General features: G+C 48.5%; 10 protein-coding genes across 10 annotated transcripts; 3 read left to right on the plus strand and 7 right to left on the minus strand.

The window, feature by feature from the left end:
- Positions 1-176: 176 nt before the first annotated feature.
- N7487_007509 (cytochrome P450) lies at positions 177-2,001 on the minus strand (the record flags this gene model as incomplete). The annotated part of the gene is made up of 5 exons (XM_056875239.1): positions 177-351; positions 403-569; positions 661-771; positions 842-1,710; positions 1,794-2,001. The coding sequence occupies 5 exons, from the start codon at positions 1,999-2,001 to the stop codon at positions 177-179; spliced, it is 1,530 nt and encodes a 509-aa protein (XP_056727427.1).
- A 1,160-nt stretch (positions 2,002-3,161) lies between these two features.
- sdh2 (succinate dehydrogenase iron-sulfur protein subunit SDH2) lies at positions 3,162-4,108 on the minus strand (the record flags this gene model as incomplete). The annotated part of the gene is made up of 3 exons (XM_056875240.1): positions 3,162-3,482; positions 3,534-3,685; positions 3,766-4,108. 3 exons carry the CDS (start codon positions 4,106-4,108, stop codon positions 3,162-3,164), a joined length of 816 nt encoding a protein of 271 aa, XP_056727428.1.
- A 661-nt stretch (positions 4,109-4,769) lies between these two features.
- N7487_007511 (uncharacterized protein) lies at positions 4,770-5,801 on the minus strand (the record flags this gene model as incomplete). The annotated part of the gene is made up of 3 exons (XM_056875241.1): positions 4,770-5,292; positions 5,346-5,440; positions 5,493-5,801. The coding sequence occupies 3 exons, from the start codon at positions 5,799-5,801 to the stop codon at positions 4,770-4,772; spliced, it is 927 nt and encodes a 308-aa protein (XP_056727429.1).
- A 1,795-nt stretch (positions 5,802-7,596) lies between these two features.
- N7487_007512 (uncharacterized protein) lies at positions 7,597-9,020 on the minus strand (the record flags this gene model as incomplete). Its single annotated transcript, XM_056875242.1, has 3 exons — positions 7,597-8,098; positions 8,165-8,673; positions 8,802-9,020. 3 exons carry the CDS (start codon positions 9,018-9,020, stop codon positions 7,597-7,599), a joined length of 1,230 nt encoding a protein of 409 aa, XP_056727430.1.
- A 1,287-nt stretch (positions 9,021-10,307) lies between these two features.
- On the plus strand, positions 10,308-12,115 carry N7487_007513 (putative amidase; the record flags this gene model as incomplete). Its single annotated transcript, XM_056875243.1, has 2 exons — positions 10,308-10,603; positions 10,657-12,115. 2 exons carry the CDS (start codon positions 10,308-10,310, stop codon positions 12,113-12,115), a joined length of 1,755 nt encoding a protein of 584 aa, XP_056727431.1.
- Positions 12,116-13,343: 1,228 nt separating this feature from the next.
- On the plus strand, positions 13,344-14,726 carry N7487_007514 (polysaccharide lyase family 1 protein; the record flags this gene model as incomplete). The annotated part of the gene is made up of 4 exons (XM_056875244.1): positions 13,344-13,678; positions 13,756-13,881; positions 13,939-14,269; positions 14,385-14,726. The coding sequence occupies 4 exons, from the start codon at positions 13,344-13,346 to the stop codon at positions 14,724-14,726; spliced, it is 1,134 nt and encodes a 377-aa protein (XP_056727432.1).
- Positions 14,727-15,013: 287 nt separating this feature from the next.
- N7487_007515 (putative sexual development protein (LsdA)) lies at positions 15,014-16,127 on the minus strand (the record flags this gene model as incomplete). Its single annotated transcript, XM_056875245.1, has 2 exons — positions 15,014-15,727; positions 15,780-16,127. 2 exons carry the CDS (start codon positions 16,125-16,127, stop codon positions 15,014-15,016), a joined length of 1,062 nt encoding a protein of 353 aa, XP_056727433.1.
- A 934-nt stretch (positions 16,128-17,061) lies between these two features.
- Positions 17,062-19,076, minus strand: N7487_007516 (putative MFS hexose transporter; the record flags this gene model as incomplete). Its single annotated transcript, XM_056875246.1, has 9 exons — positions 17,062-17,314; positions 17,374-17,611; positions 17,668-17,770; positions 17,822-18,153; positions 18,212-18,322; positions 18,375-18,521; positions 18,576-18,679; positions 18,728-18,853; positions 18,910-19,076. 9 exons carry the CDS (start codon positions 19,074-19,076, stop codon positions 17,062-17,064), a joined length of 1,581 nt encoding a protein of 526 aa, XP_056727434.1.
- Positions 19,077-20,443: 1,367 nt separating this feature from the next.
- N7487_007517 (uncharacterized protein) lies at positions 20,444-21,418 on the plus strand (the record flags this gene model as incomplete). The annotated part of the gene is made up of 2 exons (XM_056875247.1): positions 20,444-20,959; positions 21,017-21,418. 2 exons carry the CDS (start codon positions 20,444-20,446, stop codon positions 21,416-21,418), a joined length of 918 nt encoding a protein of 305 aa, XP_056727435.1.
- A 284-nt stretch (positions 21,419-21,702) lies between these two features.
- N7487_007518 (uncharacterized protein) lies at positions 21,703-23,490 on the minus strand (the record flags this gene model as incomplete). Its single annotated transcript, XM_056875248.1, has 3 exons — positions 21,703-22,353; positions 22,408-23,157; positions 23,227-23,490. The coding sequence occupies 3 exons, from the start codon at positions 23,488-23,490 to the stop codon at positions 21,703-21,705; spliced, it is 1,665 nt and encodes a 554-aa protein (XP_056727436.1).
- Between the last annotated feature and the right edge of the window lie 1,380 nt (positions 23,491-24,870).

Here is a 24,870-nt window from a genome sequence, read left to right on the forward strand (position 1 = left end):
AGCCATGTAGTACCTCGAGTACATATCAAGTGAAACATACCCCACAACATGGTTACCTGCATATGCAATACGCACGCCAAACGGCACCGCAAAAGAGCCTTGAAATAGACAAAAGTACAAGCTCCACTCTCATACATCATCACACTCATCATCCTCACAGATAAAACTTACACAACCTACTCCTCCACAAGACCCTCCACCGTAGCCTTAACGCCAAACAAACCAACCTTTGGACACCCAATACCCACATCTCGATAAACACAGATGTTATCGGTAGTAGTCTCGTACAGCGCAAAGTTGACGCGACGAGCGATATGTGCCAGAGATAAGTAGATCTCCGCATAGGCAAGGCTAGATGAAGTCAGTATATGAAATCCTGTGTGATGCATAAGTACAACTCACTTCATTCCCAGGCATTGTCTGCTTCCCTTGGTAAACGAGACAATATACCGACTCAGATACTCTCCCTTATCTGCAGCGCGGATCCAACGCTCCGGGTCGAATTTCTCTGGCTCGGGGAAGAGTGTGGGATCCATGTGGACGAAGTAGTTTGACTGACTGACGGGAGTCTGGAATGCAACAAGTATCAGCAACTTTCTCCAGGAAAGGGAGGGACCCAACCAGAATGTTACACCCAGTAAGCCATAATAATTTACTTACCCCCGCAGGGATAACCCAGTCTTTGTAGAGCATGGGTTCGGTCGGTGAAACACGAGCCAGTCGGGCTGTCATGCCATGGCTGAGACGCAGACCTTCATTGACAACACCCGTCTAATTCAATGGAGGACAAAATCAGTAATCCACAATATAAGTAAGAAAGGACCTAGAAACAATAACCCACCAAGTATGGCAATTTCTCCAAATCTACCCACGAAGCCTTGGACAACGGTGTCGGCAACACAGTCTTCAACTCCGCACGAAGTTTCGCCATAACCTCTTTGTTGCGGATGAGATAAAACATCGCAACAGTAATAGACCTAGCCGTCGTCTCCGTACCAGCACCAAGCAACAGCGCAGATTCATCCTCTAGGCGATCAAGCGTCCTCTCATTCTCAGGCAAGTCCAAACTCGTCAACGCATCAAATATAGTCAACCTCGTTTCAGAATCAACCTTCTGCAGACTCTGCTTCTGCAAAGTATCATCTGCCTGCTGTCTAAGCCTAGCCTTCAAATCAAACAAATCCGCCATCTGCGGCTGCAGCCAGCGTAGTAGGTTAGGCGGCGCATTCCTAAAAACGGAAATAAGGAACGGGAAGAACCGGTTAATGTGAAACATAACCATCAGCCCATTAACCGCGTCGACGAGGTCATTGCTCCGCGACCCCTTCTCGCCGTCTAAATATCCGTAGCTCCAGCCGTAGCAGTAGTCTGTAATGACATCTGCAGTCAGCGCGGCGAAGTCTAGTTGGAGGTGCAGCACGTCATTGGTTTGGTGGGCTTGCTCGAAGCGCGCGATTAGCTTGTCGACTTTGTCGTGGATGGACGGGCCAAGGTCTACGACCGAGCGCTTGGAGAAGTAGTTACTCAACAGGCCGCGACGGAAGCGGTGATGGTCGTGAGTTATTGTTCCTACGAGGGAGTTTGGCGCGCCGAAGGCGATGGCATATTTTGGGTCTTTGGAGCGCTTGCGCGAGGCGCCGGCGTGGATTTCGTCGTAGTAGTTTGAGTCTTTGATGTGGATTTCTCGTGGATTGATGCGCACGATTGGGCCTAGTCTATTAGTGACTTTTACATTTCTGTATGTTTTTGCTGGCCTGGATAGTTGATGTTGATCTCGGATCTATATAACTTACCATATTTCTCGTGCATGCGTTCAATCTCCCAGATGTACATGCCGCTCTTGACCACATCGTAATAGAACTCGTAGAGAAAGGTCGCAGCAGCGAGTTTTGGGCCGGGGAAGCTGGACAACGGGTGGAAGTACAAATGGTACACAGTGCGCAAGACCAGTAATCCCAACGGCAACGCCAGTACAGACACGTATAGTGCTAGAGAATCCATTATAGACGAACCTGCCTACTGACAGCGAGGAGGAGTAGCGGTGGGCGGCCATGTTTTATATAGGAGGGGCCAGGACAAGGGTTCAGAATGTAAAACAGGAAAAAAAGAAAATAGAGCCGACCCCACGAGGTTCGTAGTGCATAGATAGTGCATAATATGAAGTTAGTGTACAAATCATCTCTTTCCTGATTCAACACGTTTATTTAGACAATGCAACCATATTTGGACATTATGACGCCCCAGGGCCCCGCTAGGGTGCTATATGTAAGTATCATTCGTCGAATACTATCCCAATTCGCCCACCGTGCAGATGCAAACGCATCTAACGCTAGGGTCGGGTCGAACACAATCCTGCTTGTTCCATCAACCCGGGAACAATGGGGGCCCCCTGGTTTGAAAGGATGTGATATGTAGATGGCGAGGTACAGCTGCACGACCGATAACTGGGCTGATATACCCACCTCCATGCGAGCCGGCCGCTGGAACGACCCAATGAATCCCGGTGTTCGGTGTTGGATTTCATAGCCTGGTTTTAGCTGCAGCCCAACAAGAGGACAAAGCAAATAAAACCAAGAAAAATATAGGGAATTGAACCAAAAAAAGAAAGACAAAGTGGACTATCTGGTAATCGAAACCAGGACCTCCCGCACGCTCGCAATAATGCGAAGCGGGCGCACTACCAACTGTGCTAACAGCCCAGTTGAGTATCGCTCAAGACCCTAGTACGATTTGTGGAGGCAGTGTCCAGGTGGCCTTTTTTAGCGTGCTAGTGGTCTTAGCCGAATGAGCCTAGCCCAGACAGGGATAGTTGTATTGGGATTCGCTTAGCATGTGTTAGGGAAATATGTCGTTGAGTAGTTACAGATTGCGGATAGATATGGATAGATATGGATAAATGGATATAGATGGGAATATCAGACATTTAGATTGAGAGATACAATACAAAGGTATAGGTTGCGCTATCATCATGCAGCCGAATGGACTACCAGTGCATTCCTGTAAGAAACAAAGGTCCACAATTTACACCTATAGAAACATGCGTGAAGTAGTCGGGAAAAAAGTAAAAGAAAATAGGAAATAGAGAAACAGAGGAAAGGCGACTGGAAAGGCATTGGACAGAAAAAGAAAATTCCGCGGTACTCCGTTTTATATCCACACATCTAGACAGCCAACATCTTCTTGATCTCGGCAATTGCGCGGCCTGGGTTAAGACCCTTGGGGCAAGTCCGTGTGCAGTTGAGAATGGTGTGGCAGCGGTAGACGCTCATGCTGTTGTCGAGAGCAGCCTTGCGCTCAGCGGTCTTCTCGTCACGGGAATCGGCCAACCAACGGAAGGACTGGAGCAGAATAGCGGGTCCGAGGTACTCCTCACTGTTCCACCAGTACGATGGGCAGGAGGTTGAGCAGCAGGCGCAGAGAATACATTCGTAGAGACCGTCGAGCTTCTTGCGATCCTCGGGGGATTGACGGAATTCGAGACCCTGGCAATTGTTAGTTTTTGTAGGCGGTGTTGGTCATGTAAGAGAACTCACGTCTTCGGTGGGAGTGTCGCGCTGGAGATATGGCTTGATGGACTTGTATTGCTTGTAGAAGTGGGTCATATCAGGGACAAGATCCTTGACGACGTAGGTGTGAGGCAAAGGGTAGATGCGAGACTCGGACTTGGTATCGGTGGGAATGCGGCCTATACGGATAAAGAATTAGCTTTCATTCGGGAGCTGTCGGATGCTTTGAGATTGCGCGTGTGCGGGTCCGAGTACATACACAAGCAGGCGAGAGTGTTAACACCGTCGATGTTCATGGCGCAAGAACCGCAAATACCCTCACGGCAAGATCTGCGGAAAGTGAGGGTAGGGTCGAGTTCGTTCTTTATCCGGATGAGCGCATCGAGCATCATGGGTCCGGTCTTGTTCAGGTCGAGGTCGTAGGACTGCATCTGGGGCTTCTCGCTGGGCTGGTCCGGGTTCCAGCGGTAGACCTTGAAAGTCTTCATCTTGGGCTGCTCGGAGGGAGTAGGCTCGACAGTCGCGTAGGTGCGAGCAAAGGCAGGGCGGAACATTGGCCGCGATGCCGCGAGCAATCGCGAAGTGGTGCGGAGGGAGGCCATGGCGGGTGATCGGAAATGTGAAAAACACCGAGGTGGAAAGGAAAGAGAGGATGGAGAGTGTGGAGAGAATAAGATTGATAGCAGGAAGACAAAATAAGAGGGGAGAGTTTTCAAAAATGTGAAGGTAGCGACGACGAAGTCGAGTTTCACAAACCAACAAAGATCCTCAGCAACGAAATGAAGTCCAAGGAGTGTCTTCGCTAGTAACCTCGGGTTTGACGGGTCGGGTGTGTAGATGCTGACATCAGCGGCTCTCAACCAATCACATCCAAGGTGTTTACAAGCCTCGGGCGGACACGGCGTCAAGGAGATTCAGGGAATTGTCTACTGCCGATACTACACTCCGACATGATCATATATATATGTCTTGAATACGGGGAATACGGGTCAATTGGAAATCTCAATGGGATGTGATTGATAAAATATATCAATCGTCCCATCTTATCTACTCCAAGCCTCCATTGATCAGTGATTTCCCCAGTCAAAACCCACAAAACCGGGTGCCTCAGGCTATAAGGCCACTCCCGGGTTGCTTGCCGAGACGGGATAACGGCTACTCCGGTCGACTCACATGTCATCCATTGGAAACTGCCACATTGTCACATTATCACATTACCACTTCAATGTATCCGACCATTACAGTCGACCGCTAACTATCGAACTAACTACGATTAACATAGTTCTGATGCCATTCATAGTCCCGATTTTCCGTCAACAATGCCCGAATAGCCTCACGCGGCGGCACAGGTTGACGGCCTAGCACCTCCACCATGAGCGGATCAATCGTGCACGTCTCGCCTTTTGAAATACTCTCGTACCACGACAACAGCGCCTGGAAGAACCCTTCCGGCTTCCCGCCCTCGTCATCAGCTGCTTTCAACCGCACAAACTCCTCCGGCGAGACAAGCTTGAACTGGACATCTCGGCCGGTCGTCTCGTTGATCAGATCCACGATCTCAGAGAATGTGATAGTCTGCTGTGCAGTGAGCAGTACGATCTCTCGATCGTGTCCACCCTGAATCATCAATCGCGCATTCGCCTCGCTTAGCTCCGACCGCAGTGTAAAAGCAATCGGCCCGTCGGAGGGGAGGTAGATAGTCGATGTGTTTGGATACCAGCCCATGAAAACCGGGAAGGCGTCTGTGTACAAACCCTCACGGATGGAGGTGAAATTGATATCAGCCCTGGCTGGCGTTAGCGTGGCTGGGTGGATTGTCACGGTCGGGGCTTGGCTTACTCTTTCATCATCTCCTCTGTCATCAGATGGCCTTGTTGGACAGCCGCCTTGGAGTCGGCAGTGTATCCACCGAATGCGAGAGATGTATACCATACCTGCGGCTTTGATGTTAGCTGGGTTGGGCTTGTGGGGAGTTTGATGACTTGCGTGTTTCACGTTCATCTTCTTCGCTGCAATTACAAAGTTTTCGTGTTGCTTGCGCCGCTTCTCGATGTCGAAGGTGTTGGTGCTTACGAAGAAGAGGTTCTCCACGTCTTCGAATGCGGTCTCCAATGTCTCTGGGTTGTCATAGCTCGCTACTCGGAATGCGATCCCTCGATCTTCAAATTGTTTGCGATTTTCCTCTCTCGAGGACGCTGCAGCATACTCTGATGCCGGGACATTCGCAGCAAGGTAGGATAGGACTCCTGCGCCGAGCCCGCCAGTCGCTCCTGTAATGAGGTATTTGAGGGTCATTCTGAATAATCGTAGATATCGGACGTTTTTGGCCAAGGGTCAGCGGGGAAGATCAATGTTGTAAATGGAGTTGATAGTTAATTTTCTAGAATATCAAGTATACTTGTTCTTTTATACATCAAATGTTCATCGTATGACAAATTCAGTGATCGTCAACAGCTTCGCATTAGAAATATCTTGACCATTTATGAGGTTGGTAAGCACCAAAATCGATTATTCAACAGCGTGAACTACACCCCAAAGAGGTTGGGTCATGCATCTTGGCAAATTACAACATTGCTCTTGGGGCCAAGTCTTGGGGGCCAGGAATTGTAGTCGTGACGTGGCCTCGTGTTTTGTTCGACTGAAGGGCCGCCAACCGTTTTATATTCGGATGTGAAGCTAACCTGACAACATCATGAGATACAAAAATTAGTCTCGGAACTGTAGGATCGTTCGGGAATTATCTTTCTAAACTGTGGATCTATTTGAAATAAATAGAGAGGGTAGGCAAAGCCCGAAAAAGCTTCATCCTTCCGCATTCTTCCTTCTAACCAATTATACATCCACATATGGAGCACAATGACCTCCGCAATTACTGAAACCAAGACAGTATAAGCGCCAAATTACAATACCACTCAGATGAGAAAAGAAGCCCCATTGTATGTCTCACTAAACAGACTAAGCGCCGCACTATTCAACGCCTCCAATGGCGCCCAAAAGGAGATTACCAACGCCACCTATTTACAGAAACCAAGCCATCCGAACCCCCCCCTTTGGTCTATCACGTCTTTTATTTACTTTTTGTACAACACCAGAATCGGATGGTGTTTCACCAGATGATCCTTTCAGTGGCTTGTCACGCTGCGCATACTATATTCGCGGATTGGGGAGAGCGGGATCCACGAGCTCGTCGGGTAATCCGAAAAACCCCCGAACCTGTAGTGCATGCTTTCAACATCGATTGAGTCTCTCAGCCACATCCTCCCCTCGTAATTATACGTGAGCTATGGATCCACAATCGTGGGATACCGGGTAGTTTCCTTGGTTTGGGGGGATATTTGATGGGAAAACACGATTAGACCGTCGAGTCTTGTCAAGTCGAGATCATAGTACTGTCTGAGGGTTTTTGGGGAGTGGATGTGGCTTTCTCCATAGCAGGAAAGGAGTTCAGAGATGGGTGTATCGAGGCCCACCTTGAGATGTTGGCGTGGAGTACAGGTAGAAGTGCTTGGATGGTGGAATCATCTCTTGAAGCCGTGGTATCGCCAACAAGATAGATATTGATAACTTGAAGTAAGCCCAGATTAGCATGGACGAGAGAGATGGTGATATGGGTAATTGTCGAGATAGAGCACTCTATTTATGTGATTTTAGACACTGCTGTTCCAGCTGATATTGTCTATATCACATCACCGTTATTGAAATGGCCCAAAAACAGCGCTTAGCTGTTGGACAGCCGCGAGCGAGTCATCGTGAGTTTCATTCAAATATCGAGGTTTCTTTTCCAATAAGGAAAACCAGAGCTTTCTATGTAATGCTTCCACTATGCGTTCCATGTGTAACACTCCAAAGCCACGGCGATATGGGAGTAGGTGATCGATTTGTTCATATGACCTGTCTGCCACTATATCTTGATATGCAAGTGGTTTCACAAAAAGAACGAGAAGACATGGTCAATATTATGAAGGGCACGTAGTATAGATACCTCATGAAAGAAAGACCTTTGACATAATATAAGTAGTCCTATGTATATATATATATATATATATATATATCGATCTGTTGGAACAAAAAAAGGAAAAAAAATTACACCTTAACTCTCCCTAGACCTAGGCGTCTCAACCCTAACCTCACTCCCACGATTAATAGTAACCTCATTCGTAACCCTAATCCCGGGACTCCTCGCACCCCTCTCTATCTCATCACTCGCTCTCGATGCAGCTCTAGTGTCCCTCGAAACCGATATCTCAGAAGGCATCATCTCATAATCATCCTTCCCAATCTTCGACCAATTAATGAGACGCTTGCTATCCCGATTGCTGGATACCGCACCACTTCCAACAGTCTTCGAATGTCCAAGACTGGGAATTTTTGTCGAGCGTGAGCGCGAGCGCGTGTGGCTGGACGTGTACTCAGTCAAGTGTGCGAACAAGTTTCCGAAGACGGGTTTCAGCGCTGGCACGGAGAGCGCGACTAGAGTTGCCGCGATCTCGGCGCTCTCAACACACATCATCGGATTGTAGGCCCAGCTGCCGTCTGGGTCCCATTGGCCCCGTGCTACGAGCCAGACGCGGATGGCGGAGATTATGATTACACTGTGTGGTATTAGTATTAGTTTTGTGGGACTTGTTGGACAGGCTGGGAGGTGGGAGATTACTCACAGGATACCGGGGAACATCACGAAGGATAGCTTGATCTTCTTTTCTAAAGAAACGTGCAGCCCCTTGATGAGTGCCGCTGGGATCGCGAACATCAAAATGTCACAAGCGAGAGACAGGCCCGAGTTCACTGAGTATACGAGTCCCCATGTGAGACAGTTGTATGTCTTTGGCTCGACTTGCCACTCGTATGGCCAGAGTCCTGTGACTGGTCTGCAGTGGAAGATCAGGAGGAAGATCTGGGGTAGGTATGCGGCGAAAAGAAGTGGGACGGCGATGATAATGCTCATGTGTAGTTTTGTTGAGCGGGCTGTGAGTCGAAAGTAGAAAGCTAGACCGGACAGACGACATAGGAATAGAGCCGTTGTGTAAATAATATGAGCGATGAAGTCTAGGACTTCTGTTTCGCGGACGGTGGGTAGTGATAGCACATATTGGATGTATTCGATGTGGCGACCGCTTCCCAAGTTGATTAGGGTGATTGAGAGGATGACAAAAGCAATATAGAGCATCTGCAATTGGGAGTTATTGTTAGTTTTTGTGATTATATATTTCTTGTAACTATTCATAGCTTTCTGTGTATAGTGTCCATGCATATTTAGTGCAGTGTAGATCTGGGGTGGAAAGTGGAGGATCGTACCAACGTCACGACGGCCAATACATCATCTAAACCCATCTTCTTCACAATAAATGTTCGGGCATATAATCGTATGATCATCAACAGGCCGGTGAAGCATATCATGAAAATGATTCCCACAATGGCAGAGCTATCGCGGGACTCTGCTAGGTATTCGAGTGTGACCCCACTAGGGATTCTCCCTGCAGCGTTTGCCGCAAGGATATCATCGGGGATGGCCATTGCAATTTCAAACGAGTGACATGATAAACAGGAAAGATGTAGTAAAGATATGGACCGAGAAGGGTTTACCCATCATGCCCGGAATGTCTGATATATTATTCCTAAGAACCCGAGGGCAAGCGATACGATGTATTTCTTTGTTCTCTTCCAAGGTTAATTCTCTCAAAGGAAAGTGGGCGCGGCGGGTCTTTTTTTCAATAATTCCAAGGGATCCCTGAACCTAGTGACCAACCGAAAAGCCGTACCAAACATTTGAGACTTGAAAACCATGGATTTGATCACATTCGAAGTTTATGGGGAAGTTTAATGAACGGGAGCTTCATTGTTGTTCACATTTTGAGAACTACAATATGTATATATATATATATGTATATACAACCCAATATATTGTAGACGGATGTCATATATCACCTGTCAGAATATAAAGATGTAAATTAGAACTAAATGAAGAGCCCCAAGTCTGAACTAGTGCAATCTACTTTTTCCCACGTGGGTGAAAAACTCGCTTAGAACGCAAGTCAACGCTAGGAGGTTTACTTTTCCATAGTATTCTGGACGTTCTGGACGTTCTGGATATTCTGGATATTTTCGATATTCCAGAATTTCATAGGCCCAGTCGCGATGTTACATTTTCTATCCATCAATATCCACCGCGCAATGGCCGAGCTAAGCCGAGCTGCTCGTACGATCTTTGGTACCAAAGGGGAACATCGTGCAAGGCAGCCAATCAAAGTACTTTAAAAGTGGACTGGAGTCGATCGAACGGAGCGCAACTCGGTTCCGATGGTCTTCGATGGGGCCGGCAGATTTTTTTGGATCCAGTTACTTGCAGTTTTAGGCAGGTCGTCTCGGTCCTATAACCTACTACCAAGGTTTTTCTGGAATAATATAGTTAAATTAATACGCAAGGTACCTAGATTATAGATTAAAAAAATCACCTTTTGGTCATTTTAAATATTTTGAACATTTTTCACGGAGGGTTCCTGCTGAACAAACGCCACTAATTCCAATGGTTTGGCGGATATAGTGGATGGAATGAGATTTAGACCGAAGAAAATAGCTGTTCTAAAGCAGATGTAATTAAAAAAAGGCAGCCTAAAGCAAGTGAAAAATATTCCCAGTGAAAAATGTCTGAAAATGTCTTGGGAATGCGGCGGGGAGGGGGAAAGGATTTATCGGGATTAGTCACGTACCAAAGTTATCTTGGAAGTATAACAATATGAAGTCCCCCAAAATATTGGCATTCTGCCACATGGTTTTTTGGGGCTTTTTAATATAATTCCCATCATGGCACCTTTAATCCAAACATTGGTGAGCGGCCTCGCTTTGGTGAGCTCCGTTGTTGCTCAGGAGTCCGACTGTTTGGTCGACTCCCAGATCCTTACTGATCCCTACCTCTATGACTTCCCTCGCCTGGGCGGTGATGGTGCTGCCCAGTTCCCTATGCGCACCTGTCATGGCTTTAAGCTGGAGGAGGCTACTATCGATCAGATCCAGGCCGAGCTGGCGATTGGTACTTTCACCACCGTCGAATTGCTGGACTGCTACATGGACCGTGTTTACCAGACCCAGCCTTACTTGAAGTATGTTACGTTAAAATCCCTGGCATAGAATTGTGGACTAACAGCCTTATTAGTGCTATCTTGCAAGTGAACCCGGATGCTTACACCATTGCCAAGTTGCTCGATGCTGAGCGTGCCGAAGGCAAGGTCCGTGGTCCTCTCCACGGTATCCCTTTCATTGTCAAGGACAATATCGCAACAAAGGACCGTTTGGAGACCACTGCCGGCAGCTGGGCTCTGCTCGGCAACGTTGTGCCCCGTGATTCTCACGTCGTCAACGGCATGCGCAAGGCCGGTGCTCTGCTTCTCGGCAAGGCCGCTCTGAGCGAGTGGGCCGACATGCGCTCTAATAACTACTCTGAAGGCTTCAGTGCCCGTGGCGGTCAGTGCCGCAGTGCTTACAACTTCACCGTGAATCCCGGTGGCAGCAGTACTGGCTCTGGTGTCGCCGTCGGCGCCAACCTGGTCCCCATTGCTCTGGGAACCGAGACCGATGGCTCCGTCATTAACCCCGCTCAGCGCAACTCCATTGTTGGCATCAAGCCCACTGTTGGTCTGACCTCCCGTTCCGGTGTCATCCCGGAGTCAACCCACCAGGACACCGTCGGAACATTCGGTAAGACCGTCCGTGATGCCGTCTACGCCCTCGATGCTATCTACGGCATTGACCCCCGCGACAACTACACCTCCGCCCAGGAGGGTCTCACCCCGGTCGGTGGCTACACCCAGTTCCTGTCCAACCAGACCGCTCTTAAGGGCGCTGTCTTCGGTATCCCCTGGGATTCCTTCTGGGCCCTCGGCGACGCCGACCAAATCGCCCAGCTCCTCGAGCTGGTCGAGCTGATCAAGTCCGCCGGTGCCACTGTCATCAACGGCACTGAGCTGCCTCACTACAAGGAGATTGTCTCGCCCGATGGCTGGAACTGGGACTACGGTACCACCCGCGGCTACGCTAACGAGTCCTCATACTCCTACATCAAGGTCGACTTCTACAACAACCTGCGCACCTACCTGTCCGAGGTCGAGAACACCAACGTCCGCTCTGTCGAGGACCTCGTCCAGTACAACATCGATAACTACGGCTCCGAGGGTGGTCTTCCCGGTATCCACCCTGCCTTCGGTTCCGGCCAGGACGGTCTCATCGCTTCCCTCGAGAGCAAGGGTGTCATGGACGAGACCTACTTCCAGGCTTTGGAGTTCTGTCAGCGCACTACTCGCGAGGAGGGTATCGATGCTGCTCTGAAGCACGGCAATGTTACTCTCGACGGTCTTCTTGTGCCTCCCGATGTCGCTCAGAGCGTTGAGATCGCTGCCCAGGCTGGATACCCTGTCATCACTCTTCCTGCTGGTGTCAGCGATGTCTCGGGCATGCCCTTTGGCCTTGCTCTCGTGAACACTGCTTTCTCTGAGGCCACCTTGATTAAGTACGCCAGTGCTATCGAGGATCTGAAGAAGAACCAAGGCGCCAAGTGGGACCGTCCACTTCCCAAGTGGCGTGGCTACCTGGAGCGTCCTCTGCCGGTCGCTTTCTAGAAGTGATTGGAGTGGATGCTCTTTGGAGATGGTTACAGCTGATCATTTGTGCTTTTTGTCATATACCACACATCATTACATAGACTACACATGTTTAATGAATAGAAATCTAGAATTCATTCGGAAATTTTCACCCCCCCCTTTTTTTTCTTCCTCCTCTGTTATGACCTTCCTTTATATGAAACGCGCCAATCATTAGTAGTAATATTTATGCACTTTATATTTCTCCACCGAATCCCCGAAATTATTTCAATCAAAAGAACTTCGAGTGGACCTGATAGCTCTGGTGGGTAATATTAGGCTCATGGGCAGGTTCCGGATCTTCACATTTCGACGGAGTTCAATATTTAGACTACGACTATCATTGCTGCAATAATAGGGTGCTTAAAGATCGACAGAGGAAAATCCCAGTGTTCGCCAAGACGGACAAACTCTCCCAAACCCCTACCCCTTGACCACCTTGCCTCACACTGGAGAAATCAAAAATCAACACAGACCATGGATCTTGCAACAAAAAGGAGGGAGATACTCCAAATGGACCTCGGAGACTGTTCTCATCCGAGTAAAGTGTCCGGCCACAATGCTGACAAGCTTACTCCATGCAGCGACCGATGTGGGGAACATCCCCCAAGTGAAACATCTTCAAGCACCGGACCCAATTCTTCAATGCCGGTTTGATTTACGACTAGGATTACTCAACTTTAACTCCTGAGTTTCCTTTGAATATTGCATTTGCGCCACAGGATGCCCTTGTATACGAATATCCGAATATACGAATATGAGCACTATCCAACGGGCCCCCCTATTGGTGTACTATCATGTCCCACAACACGGGTCTACAATTCTTCCGCATCCTTCTCACCTACTTTGTACCCCTGCATAGCATGGCCATATATTTCTCCGCCAAATTGTGGATCATGCACAACCTTAATACATTGCCAGACTGTCCAAGGTTGGTCCCACGTTTATGCCAAGCCCCAGGCGCCTAGGGCTTCGGTCACCATTCGCCGGAACAACATCGGCATACCATAACGGAGATTACCCGGGTGGAGAGACATGATTCTCAAACAAGCTTGTGTCTTAGCCCGGATTATCCGGGAGAGCTATCTATACTGGACTACTTGTTGATCCTATATAAGGTCACGTCCATCGCGCCCAAATCTCTCTTTCAGCTCTCCATCCCAACCATTACATTCTTTTATACAGGTAGAAACTACCAACTCCCAACATGAAGATCGCCGCTATCTTTGCAGCACTCGCTGTGCGAGCTGCCGCCGTCGGTGTCACCGGCGCCGCAGAGGGTTTCGCCAAGGGCGTCACTGGTGGTGGCTCTGCCACCCCTGTCTACCCCAGCACCACAGCCGAGCTGGTCTCGTACCTGGGTGACTCTTCCCCTCGTGTCATTATTCTCACCAAGACCTTCGACTTCACCGGTACTGAGGGAACTACCTCCGCCACTGGCTGCGCTCCTTGGGGTACTGCCTCCGCTTGTCAGGTTGCCATCAACCAGAACAACTGGTGCCAGAACTACGAGCCGAACGCGCCCTCCACCTCTGTCAAATAGTATGCATTTCCAACCCCTCCAAAACCCTTTTGTTTCAATCAATCCCCGGAAGTCCATACTAACAGACCGCTCCCAGCGACAACGCCGGTGTTCTCGGCATAACCGTCAAGTCCAACAAGTCCATCGTTGGCTCCGGCAGCGCCGGTGTCATCAAGGGCAAGGGTCTCCGTATCGTCAGCGGCGCGAACAACGTCATCATCCAGTAAGATATTAACCACCTGCTACCCCCAAAAAACCGATAACTAACCCATCCACCCAGGAACGTCGCCATCACCGACATCAACCCCAAGTACGTCTGGGGCGGTGACGCCATCACCATCAACAACGCCGACATGATCTGGATCGATCACGTCACCACCGCCCGTATCTCTCGCCAGCACATCGTGCTCGGCACCGAGGCCTCCAAGCGTGTCACTATCTCCAACAGCTTCATCAACGGTGCCAGCGACTACTCCGCCACCTGCAACGGATACCACTACTGGGGTGTCTACCTTGATGGATCCAGCGATCTCGTTACCATGAAGGGCAACTACATCTACCACACCAGTGGACGTGCCCCCAAGGTTCAGGGCAACACCCTTCTCCACGCTGTAAGTGAAACAAACACCCGACCAACAGTCATTTTTAATTTCCAGATGACAAACCACTTTCTCGGGATTACCTCAAATCCCCTCTTTTTGGAAATATAACTAACACATACGCTAGGTCAACAACTACTGGTTCCAGAACTCCGGCCACGCCTTCGAGATCGGCGCTGGTGGCTACGTCCTCGCTGAGGGTAACGTGTTCCAGAACATTGTTGCTTCTGTCGAGACTCCTATTGCTGGACAGTTGTTCTCCTCCCCCGATAGCACCACCAACGCTGTCTGCAGCTCTCACCTCGGCCGTGCCTGCCAGCTCAATGGATTCGGATCTTCCGGAACCTTCGATGGCCGTGCTGATACTGCATTCTTGGCCAACTTTGCTGGAAAGAACATTGCTTCTGCTTCCGCTTACACTTCCGTTGTTGCCAGTGTTAACGCTAACGCTGGTCAGGGTAAGCTTTGAAGTGGAGTTGAGTGTGATTTACTCGTGCGGAGGGAAGTTGTGAGGTGACGAGGGGAAGGTTGGGAGAGGGAGAGGTAGTTGGCGATTGTCGTGTATTAATTTAAACAATAAGATCTCTATGTGATCTATTAGCATTAATAGGAAATCATTTGATTTATTGAGAAGAGTAACAAGACTAGAACTAGTTCGAGTTGGCGAGATGGACAACTTGTGCTCAAGTCATAGGGCTAATGATAGCGATGTGCGTATGCGGTGATCTGCCAGAGGCGGCTGAGGATGCAGTTCAACTACTTGATGATGAAAAGACCAGGTCCGGCGACAGTTTCATTCGCCACCCCGTACGCATTTGTGAACGGTCCCTCGGATATGGTCACTGCAGCAATGGTCAACCCGTTCATTTGATGTGCCTCATAGGGGAACAAAGCCTTTGCAGTAATTGTGTGGTTCTCCTTGGCGATGATGTGGAGAGGTTCCGCGATCGGCCGATTCTGCTGATTGATGTAGGTGAGCCACAGCGTGTCTCGATCAATCTTGTCCTGATCCTCGACGGAAAAGGAAACCTTGATGCCTCTGGTCTCTGCAGTCGGTGGTATGATGACGTTGAGAGGCGCAAAGGTCTTGAGTGGGATGGAGTCAATATTGGGGCAAGTTCCAGGCACGACGAAGCTATGAATGGCAGTGAAGGCAAAGTTCAGATCGCTAGTCGTCAAGAAGGGTAGTTCACTAGGGACCTTGCCCTGCATGACACGGAACCATCCCTGCTGCTCTCCCTCCTGGCCGATAATGGAGGCAACTTCGCGTGTCAGAGCGAAGTCACCACCAAGAGCGAATCTCTCCACGACATCCTGCAGAGTACCTAGAACAACATCTGTGAAGGTAGTGGCGAGAACAAGAGCGGAATCGAAGTCTTGGACAGGGAAGGTATATTGGCAAGGCTCGATTGGATCAATGCCAACATGGGCCAAGGCATTGTTGGCGTCCAGGGCATGGAGCTCCTCTTGCTGCGTCAAATTAGTAAATATCATCGAGTGGCACGGGAACATCATCTCATACAGCCAGAATCACCTGCAACCCGTTCAAAACAAAATCGTAATCCTCTTCATCAGTGAAGCGGTAGCCCAAGGCCTTGTCGGTGATGTTTGTGATCAGTTGATGGAAAAAGGCAACTTCAAAGAGTTCGTTGAATGCGATGAGCTTGAGGTTGACGATTCCTCCTTCGCTGATACCAGGGGGAGGTGGGCCGTTTGGCAGAGTTCCATGGGAATTCAGCTCAATCGTCTCCAGCTCACTGGGACTTGGATTAGGCATTCCATCTGGAAGAGGGTGAATCGACACATTCGAAAATGGAGCGGCAAAGGCCAAGTAGGCCACGCCCAGAAGGATGGCAATGTGGAAACGCATATTCGTGTTAAGAAGAGTATTTGGAATGAGAGACGCTGGTATCAATGTACGGTAACAGAGTTGATTGTGTATGAAAGAGTGGAAGATGAAGTTATGAAGTTGCGAAGATGTGGGAAGTCGAGGGAAGCTGAGGCTAGTGGCAACTACAAAAAGGGAAGGAGCCCATGGGTTTGTATACTTCCATTTCCTATTTGAACATTGGTACTTCTACACACTCGAATGGAATGGATCTCTACTTTTCCATTCTTCCTTTCCATGCTCGTCTACAAATAATTCTGTGGATGTCACTCACGAACACTGGTTTCATCCTTCCAATTCACAGTTAGTGTTTTCTATGCGTCAAATTGAGAACATCAGAATTGGTCCATCAGAACAAGCCCATTCAAAATGAAGCTTAGTGTATAACATGCTTTTGGTAAGTAAAAACCTTTCATCGAGGAACATGAAAGAGCCTTACTCAAGATATGACAACCAAGGCTGACTAGAAAACATAGCTCAACATCATCATATCGTTGCTCTTTTAATTCGAGGCTCGGTTAATCGACATGAGAAAAACAACTTCAGACCTATTGCGCTGCATCACACGTGCATTTGACGAGTCCTAGGGAGAGTTCTCAGCACGGGGCATACATAGAATGGATACCAAAGGGCCCAAATCTTGTTTTTGCTTTCCCTTCTAGTATCAATACGCCTTCACATTCATACACATAAGGCTGCCTCGATCGTTATCTAATGTCTCCCCCGACTGGAAAGTAACATAAAGAGACATACCCATGGGGGAAAGAAAATGCCCACCCCTCCTTGTCTGTAGAAATCATGGAACATCCAATAGAAGCATTATCAAATTAATTCATCAGTAACAAGCGAATATATTATTGTCTGACGACAATCGGCACTAAAGTATGCCTATTGCTATCTTTTCATAACGACACAATCAAGCATGTTCCCTATACTCAGCTGACTCCTTCTCCGTGATCTGAATCTCCTTCTCGACCTGTTGGAGATCGACATGCGCCACCTGGGCATCATCACCATCAAAGATCTTAGCCAGCTCCTCGAGAGTGGGACCCCGGGTCTCGACATAGAAGAAGTAGACGAAGCAGAGCTCGATGAAAATCCAAACCGTATAGATGAGAGACAGGTTCCAGTGGTGAGGAAGGTTCTCCCACGCAATTGGGTTGGTATAACTAATATGGTCAGTTTTATTCAAAAAGGGCCAGTGCATATATTTTTTTAAAAAACTTACTTTCCGAGAACCAGAGATGCCTGTACCGTCAAGTTCATAATCATAACACCCTTGGCGCGCAGGCGGTAGGGCAAGATCTCGAGTGAGTAAGCGACGAGAAGACCTGACCAGGCAATGGCGTAGAATACGGAGAAAAGCCAGACAAAGACGACTTGCGGGTAGCCGGTAGTCTTGACATCCTGGGTTCTTTCGAAGACGGAGGAAACAACAGTCCAGGCGAGGAACATGAGAACCATGCCTAAGAGGATAAAGTCAGTAACTCGGCAAATTACCACGGATAATACCAGCACGTACCAACTGTGGAAACCAGGAAAAGTGGTCGTCGTCCGACTCGGTCGACGAAGAACGCACTTGAAACACTGACAACTAGACTGAGGAGGGTTTGTCCACCATTGAGCTATGAAATGTCAGCCAGGGTCATTTGACAGATGACGAGGGGAAAACGAACAGGAATCTTCTTTGTTTGTTCAGTGATACCCATGCTGTTGTAGATTAAATTGGTGTAGTTGCTGAACAGGGCATTGCCACTGTATTGGGAAATAATTCCCAAAGAAATCAAAAGTGCCAAACGGTAACGGTTACCCTTGGTCTTCATGAAGTCCAAGTAGCTGCTGTTCTTCTGGTACCGCATCTCCAAGCTAATAGTCTCCTTGATCTCACGGTACTCAAATTGAACGGTGGCGTTGTTCTTATCTCCATTTCCATGGTAGTAGGCGAGTGTGTCCAATGCTTCCTCGTACCGCTCCTTGGAGACGAGCCAGCGGGGAGATTCCGGGACCCCTAAGAATGATCAGCCACCTTGCATTCAATCGAGTGAAAGAAGGAAAATGAAACATACACCAGATGAAGACGATCTGAATAACAGCAGGGAAGATTTGGAGGATGGTCAAACTACGCCATGACCAATCGTTAGGGATATACATTGTTCCCCATGCAATCCATGCGACAACTAAACCCAGTCAGCATACCACCGTCCAAAGACTCATCCGAAGGATACATACCTAGTGCACCCAAATTCCACAAGCAGTTGTAAATAGTGGTGACTTTTCCGCGGTGTTGAGGGTGGCAGATCTCAGTGAGTAGGACAGGGGATGCCATCTGGGCCAGACTGTTGCCGAAACCGAGGAGCAATCGACCGGCGACATACACTAAATAGGGTTAGTAAATCCAATGTTCTCAGTGTATAAAATGGGCAAGCTTACTTCCATAGTTTGTGCAGAATGCACCGAGCAAGCCACCGAGAATCATCAAGACACATCCGATCATGATGGGAACCTTGCGGCCCCATCGATCAGCGATGAAGGGCCTATTCAAGTCAGCGCGCTTCCATTGTATTTATTGCAGGAAACCCTACACAAAAGGAAAACTAGCAAGACTACCAATCTGGTAGATTGCATTCATCAATCCCAGCTTGGCGCCACTGGGTGTGTCGAAGTACGCCTGCCACGTATCCAAATTCTGGGAGGTGTTAAGCATCATTCTGCACGATGTGACGTCAGCTCTATACATACTCAATAACACAGCTATAGTGCTTACCCATCGTATCCAGTAGTAGCAGAAGCAACACAAAGCACAGCAGCCCAGAAATACAGCTTGCGCAGACCAGGCTCTTGCCACCAGTTAACCTTCTCCAACTCAGGCTTTGCAGCTTGAGTCGCGTCCAAATCGGACTGCAGAGTCGAAGCTCCCACAGCGATACCCATGTTGTCTGTATAATCTGCTCAGACGAATGCCGTGTAGGAAGAATCAAGGTAGAAAGTTGAGATGTCCGCCGAGCCTGTAACACAACAAAGCAGAGGAATGTGGAGATAGGGGGGCACCCCCAGAGATTTTAAGCAATTCAGATTTGCCATCATAGGATAATAAGGTGTGAGATTAACCGGTGGATGAGAGCTGAGGTCTTGGCTGATTTGCTCGAGTCGACAGCTCTCCCCAGTTTTCGCGATCGAAACACATATTCGGAAAAATGGAAGAAAAGATATTCGAGTATTTCCCAAGACGCTAGGACGGATTTCGTGCAGCGCCGGGACTAGAAATGCCTATTTATGAACAGACTAGCCGGATTGGTGGGATCTCAGACCAGCCTTGCCGTATAGGGGATGTTTGTAGGGCAAAAGCGTTATAGCTCCGGGTTTTAGGGCCACGGGGTATCAGGCCCAGGCTAAACCCATGGCGTCTAAACTTTGATGCAGAGATGTGATTGGTACTGTCAAATGGGCTACAACAGCCGAGTCACATGCTCACAATTAGCCTGGCGTACTTGGGCACATAGCTATGTGCCGCGAGTTTAGGTGGATACGAGACGAATGTTGTTCTTATCCATAATAGTGTGGATTTAGCGGCCCGAGGCCCACAAATAAATCAACATGGAGAAGGCAAAGCGTATACTATTGACATTCCTCCGTGTTTATTTGAGGTATGAGCTAGGTCAGCTGTGTTGACATTGGGTCTGTTTCTGGTCAAGGTTTTGGGTGATTCGTGTTGGACATTTCTCTTTATTCCAGACGGGTTTAGGCTTTGAATGAGAAGCCCCGTGTCGGATTCAGTAACCACATTAGCCTGGACGCCACGGGAAGGCAAATGAAATGGGGTGTTTTGAGTGGTGATGCCAAGAAACCCGGGGGGAAGTTGGGGGGGGATTCTTCATTTGCGGGGGACATGCGCTAGGCCAGGCTTGACTGTTTAGCCGGAATTCTATCTTGGCAACGCCATTTTATTAGGCGGTTAATGGCATGAGAAATCTTGTTCAGATCCAAGCAAGCGCCATATTTTGAGGAAGAGGAAAGCGAATATCAAATAATAAAAGAACGTGTATACTGGGCCCAGTTCACCGCTTCCTTCTTTCAGTCTGATTGCAGTGACCGCCTCGAATACAAGAGTTCAGGAATAGGCTCTCATTGGTGCGATTTGAATTACCGGCAGAATAAAGGACCCAGTCGCGTTACACTAAGGCACCTTCCCCAAGTAAGTAACTGCCACCAGTGCACGACTCCATCCATGCCTCTCATAATTCTTTAATTCTTAAAATGTGGGCTCACGGTGTAGCTCCACCTGAGAGGATCCCGACACAATGCCAGCCAAACCCGAATACAAGCTCTCACAAGAGCAAATCGATCACTTCATGAGATATGGGTACGTACGTCTACCAGACTGTTTCTCGCGGGAGAAAGCAGCCGAATGGGCAGGCGATGTATGGACTAGACTCGGTGTGTCACCAACAGACAAGTCAACATGGACGACCGAAATTACCCACATGGGAGACAATAAGGAAGAGCCGGTCAGAACCTTTGCCCCCAAGGCATGGGCGGCCATGTGCGAGCTTCTCGGGGGCGAAGACCGCGTAGCCCCGGAATCGGCCGTTTGGAACGATGCCTTGATTGTCAATCTCGGCTCGCCAGAGTCCGAGGGCACATGGCCCCATCCTGCTGATCTGCCGGGGTGGCATGTGGATGGTGACTTCTTTACCCATTTTCTTGATTCGCCTGAGCAAGCCCTGCTCGTTATACCCCTATTTACCGATATCCAGGATCGTGCAGGTGGCACTATGATATGCCCTGATGCGACGAAATATGTTGCCCAGCATCTGGTAAGTGGTCAAGCTTCTTATCCCACTTTTACGCCTTTCTGACTCGTGTGTCTCTAGTACAATCATCCCGAGGGTGTGACACCATACATGTATCCCCATGGCCAAGAGCCTGTTAGAAATCCCGAGGATACCCCCTTTTACTCAGATATTGTTAAGAACTGCAGCGATTTCCACCAGATGACTGGTAAGGTGGGCGATGTCGTTCTGCTCCATCCTTTGATGTGTCACTCGATTTCTATCAACAGCTTGAGACACCTACGTGTTATCACCAACCCGCCGGTGTCCTTGAAACAACCGTTCAACTTTGACCGGGACGATACCTCCAAATACAGTCTCGTTGAGAAGAAGACGCTAGAGGTGCTTGGCAAAGATAGACTGTCTGGCTGGAAAATCAAGGGGAAGCGAGAGTTCGTTGTACCGAAGAGGCTGAAAGATACAACCGGATTGAGTGAGAGCTAGAAAGACTAGCGGGCATCACGGGACAACCCATTTCAGCCTGATTGCCACGACCTTGACCTTAGCCGAGACAACGACTTTTATTCTTGCGTGAAATTAGGCTTTAGCATGAAATCAGAGTTATTCTTACCCATTCAATCGATGTGTTCGCTTCTTGCCCTTCCATTGCCTTGTCATGATCTCATACTCGATCAGGTTAGCTGTCTGTGCTACTTTGGGACATTCGTTTTACGACAAGTGTAGTAATCACCAATACTTTTTAATTGTGACAGGTTTAATTTTCACATTCATTTTTTTCGCCACAGGAAACCGGACGAAATCCCCCCAAGGATAGCCACGCCCGTGATGAGACCCCATACTCCTTGAAAGGCCGCGACCGAAACAACTGTAACAGCTTCTCTCTGTTTACTTGACATGCTCACGTCCTTCATCAGAATGAGATATCCGTTGGCAGAGTTTACTATGTCTCGATTCAACTCAACACCTGCAAATCCATTGCCGAGGCAGTTCAACAATACGACTGCCCCGACAGGGACTGCGACTGCCATACCCCAAGCTCGCATGTAGTATGACATGGTTGTTGGCAGAGTTGACATGGATCCATCCCCATCTTTGGGTAGATTCTGGACACGAACATTGTAACTTGAAAGCAACAAACCGTGTCCAAGGCCTGTTGTGAACAACAAAAATACCCACGCTACGGTCGGCGTGGAGTTATCCAAGAGTATAGAGCACCCACTCACAAGGGCAGTTAACACCCAACCGCCAGAGATGATCCACTGGGTACATCTTAACTCCTTCGCAAGAATGACACCAACCACCGTAGCCGGCGCAATCGCAAACCCAACCAGCGCTAGCAAGGTGATTCCAGACAAAGTGGCGGACATATAATGAGTAGAGACGAAATAAAGTGGGAAGAATTGCAAGTGGGCAAAGACCTAGACTAGTATGTTAGACACCATGAAGGAGATGCAAAGAGAATGTTGACTAACCACAAAGCCATGCAAAAAGCACCCTATATGTGTCATAGCCATCATCCTCGAGCGAAATACCCTCCTCCCAAAATGTGGATGCAGAGCCCACTTGGACTCATAGAAGACAAGCACAAGAAGAATCACAGCACCCACAACAAGAGGCACAATCGTCTGCCAGTCGCCCCAATGATACAAGCTCCCACCACAAGAAAGACCAACCAGAATAGTCCCAAGCCCAAAAAAGGCCAAAGAAGTACCTGTCCAATCCAAAGCGCGCAATTTGTGCATCGGGATATATTTCAACGCGCGAAGATCCACAGCGAACGGAATAGCTAGCAGACCAAGCGCGCAGAAAAGGAAGTTGAAATAAAACACCCACCGCCAGTCCGCATTATCCACAAACAAGCCTCCGATAATGGGTCCCAAGATGCCGCCACACATGCGCGTCAACAAGATATAACAGGAATATCGTGAGTGCATGGATTCAGACGCTGTCTCGGTCATTATCACGAAACACAGACTCATTGCGCCGCCGCCGCCGATACCTTGGATCATGCGGCCGATGATCAGTTCTGCGAGACTCATCGAGCCGCAGCAGATTCCTGTGCCGATTGTTGCGAGGACCACGGCAATGATCCATACAGGTCCGTGATTGAACACCTCGCTCATCATTGTGAAGTAGAGTTGGCTGGTTGCGCCGAAAAGGAGGTATACCGTGTTGACCCAGAATGTGCTTGCTAGTGGCTTTGCGAAAGCGTTTGCCAGGTCCTATATTGAGTCTCTGGTCAGTTCTGGTATAGATATAAAATCACACTCGTGGTATTGCATATGGCATACAGGTAAAGCTGGGATCAAAATGGTCGCATTGAACGAATCCATTATTGCCAGGATAACGATACAGATAAAGACCAGCCATTCTTGCACTTCGATCCGTCTTTTTTGTTCTTCGGTTGAAGGGTCGCTCTCGAATAGTTGAATTGAGCTGCCCAGTGCTGGGTTGTGTGTTGTCATGCCGTCCACACTTCGGACGCTGTCCGGTACGCCGAAATTGATTTTAGACTCATCATCGTAAATTTCTTCGGCTATTGAATGGCGGCCCATTTGTTTTGAATCTGCTGTCGAAAGGCCTCTCGGGGTATATATACTAGTCGTGCAGTTGTCTTTCCTCACGGGAACCGGGGTACTATGGTATCTGAGGTCGATCGCGGCATCGATCGAAACTGAACAGCGATTCCCGGAATAAATTTCATAGCTAGCATTTCAAGGTTACCCGCACTGACATGGGATAGAGGAGATGTGTAATAGGAGTTCCCCCTCCGCCCCTTCGTCGTTGGGAAACCTGCAAAGGAGACGTTTAGGTGGATTCCACAAAAGAAGGGATACATAGTAACTCCATTGCTATTGGTCCGGAGTTCGATATATTCTTATTTAAACCTTTTATCGCGGGGAATATTAGAGCCAAATCCCTGGGAATGATGGGTTAAAGGGTGCCAGGGTCTTAGCACAGTTAGCATTCCAGTCCCATCCCTTGTTAGATGTCGTGATGTACGTGCATCGAGCATTCCGTGCATGATCCAAGGGGGTTTGCTTGTGAAATTGACGTAGCTTATCTTATGGTAGTATCTTCAAGTTGTATCCCGGATTTTATATATAAAATTGTTCTTGAGTTGATGAAAGTGTAACTATATAAGGTACATATATTCTCAGGGAAATTCCAAGCCATACCTTGAACTTTGAATTCTTTTGTTCGAACTGTGGGAGAGATCTCTAACTACACCTAATAGTTTAATCGTAATTTCATAATTTCAATAGTAATAGACAGAGAAGTAAAGCCTCTTTCAACGTCTCATTAGCATCACGTGCCTACTTCCACCCTCGTTGACCTCGCGTTGGCTACTCGGGACCTCCCCGCTTTTTGAAAGGGAGACATGCCCCTCCTTTTACAAGCTCAAATCAGATTCCTCCAAATATCTAGTCAAGACTTTGATTTCTTCTTGTAGATCATCTCCCTAGGAGACATCCTGCCCAGTCTCCTGAAATGGGAATCAGGGGATTGTGGAACTTGCAGGTGAACGGTGGGTAAAATGCTTGATTATATATCTTGTCATGCTTATGGGTGGTTTAATTAGGCCGTTGGTATCACCTCTGTCATCCGCGGATCCGAGTGAGCCCACCAGAAGCAACAGAGACGTCGCGTAGAGTCAAGCGGATACATGACAAGACCATCGATCTTGAGCAATGGGAGAAAGTTCCCTTTCCGAGCCCACTAGATTCATACTTTGATTTTGTATATACCATCGATCAGGATGCAGGCACTTTTATTCTTTCAAAGTGGTCGGATGTTGATGGCAATCGGACGCCTCTAGCATTTGAGGCCAGTCTTGTCGATATAACTCAGGTCGGCGAGAGGCTGGCTTAGAAACTCGCAACAAAAAAATCTGTAGTTTTGCCAGCATAAACTACACTGCATGATTTCAGTAC

Source organism: Penicillium crustosum (genome assembly GCF_028827405.1).
Source record: "Penicillium crustosum strain IBT 35664 chromosome Unknown utg000003l_segment0_segment0, whole genome shotgun sequence".
Lineage (NCBI taxonomy): Eukaryota > Fungi > Ascomycota > Eurotiomycetes > Eurotiales > Aspergillaceae > Penicillium > Penicillium crustosum.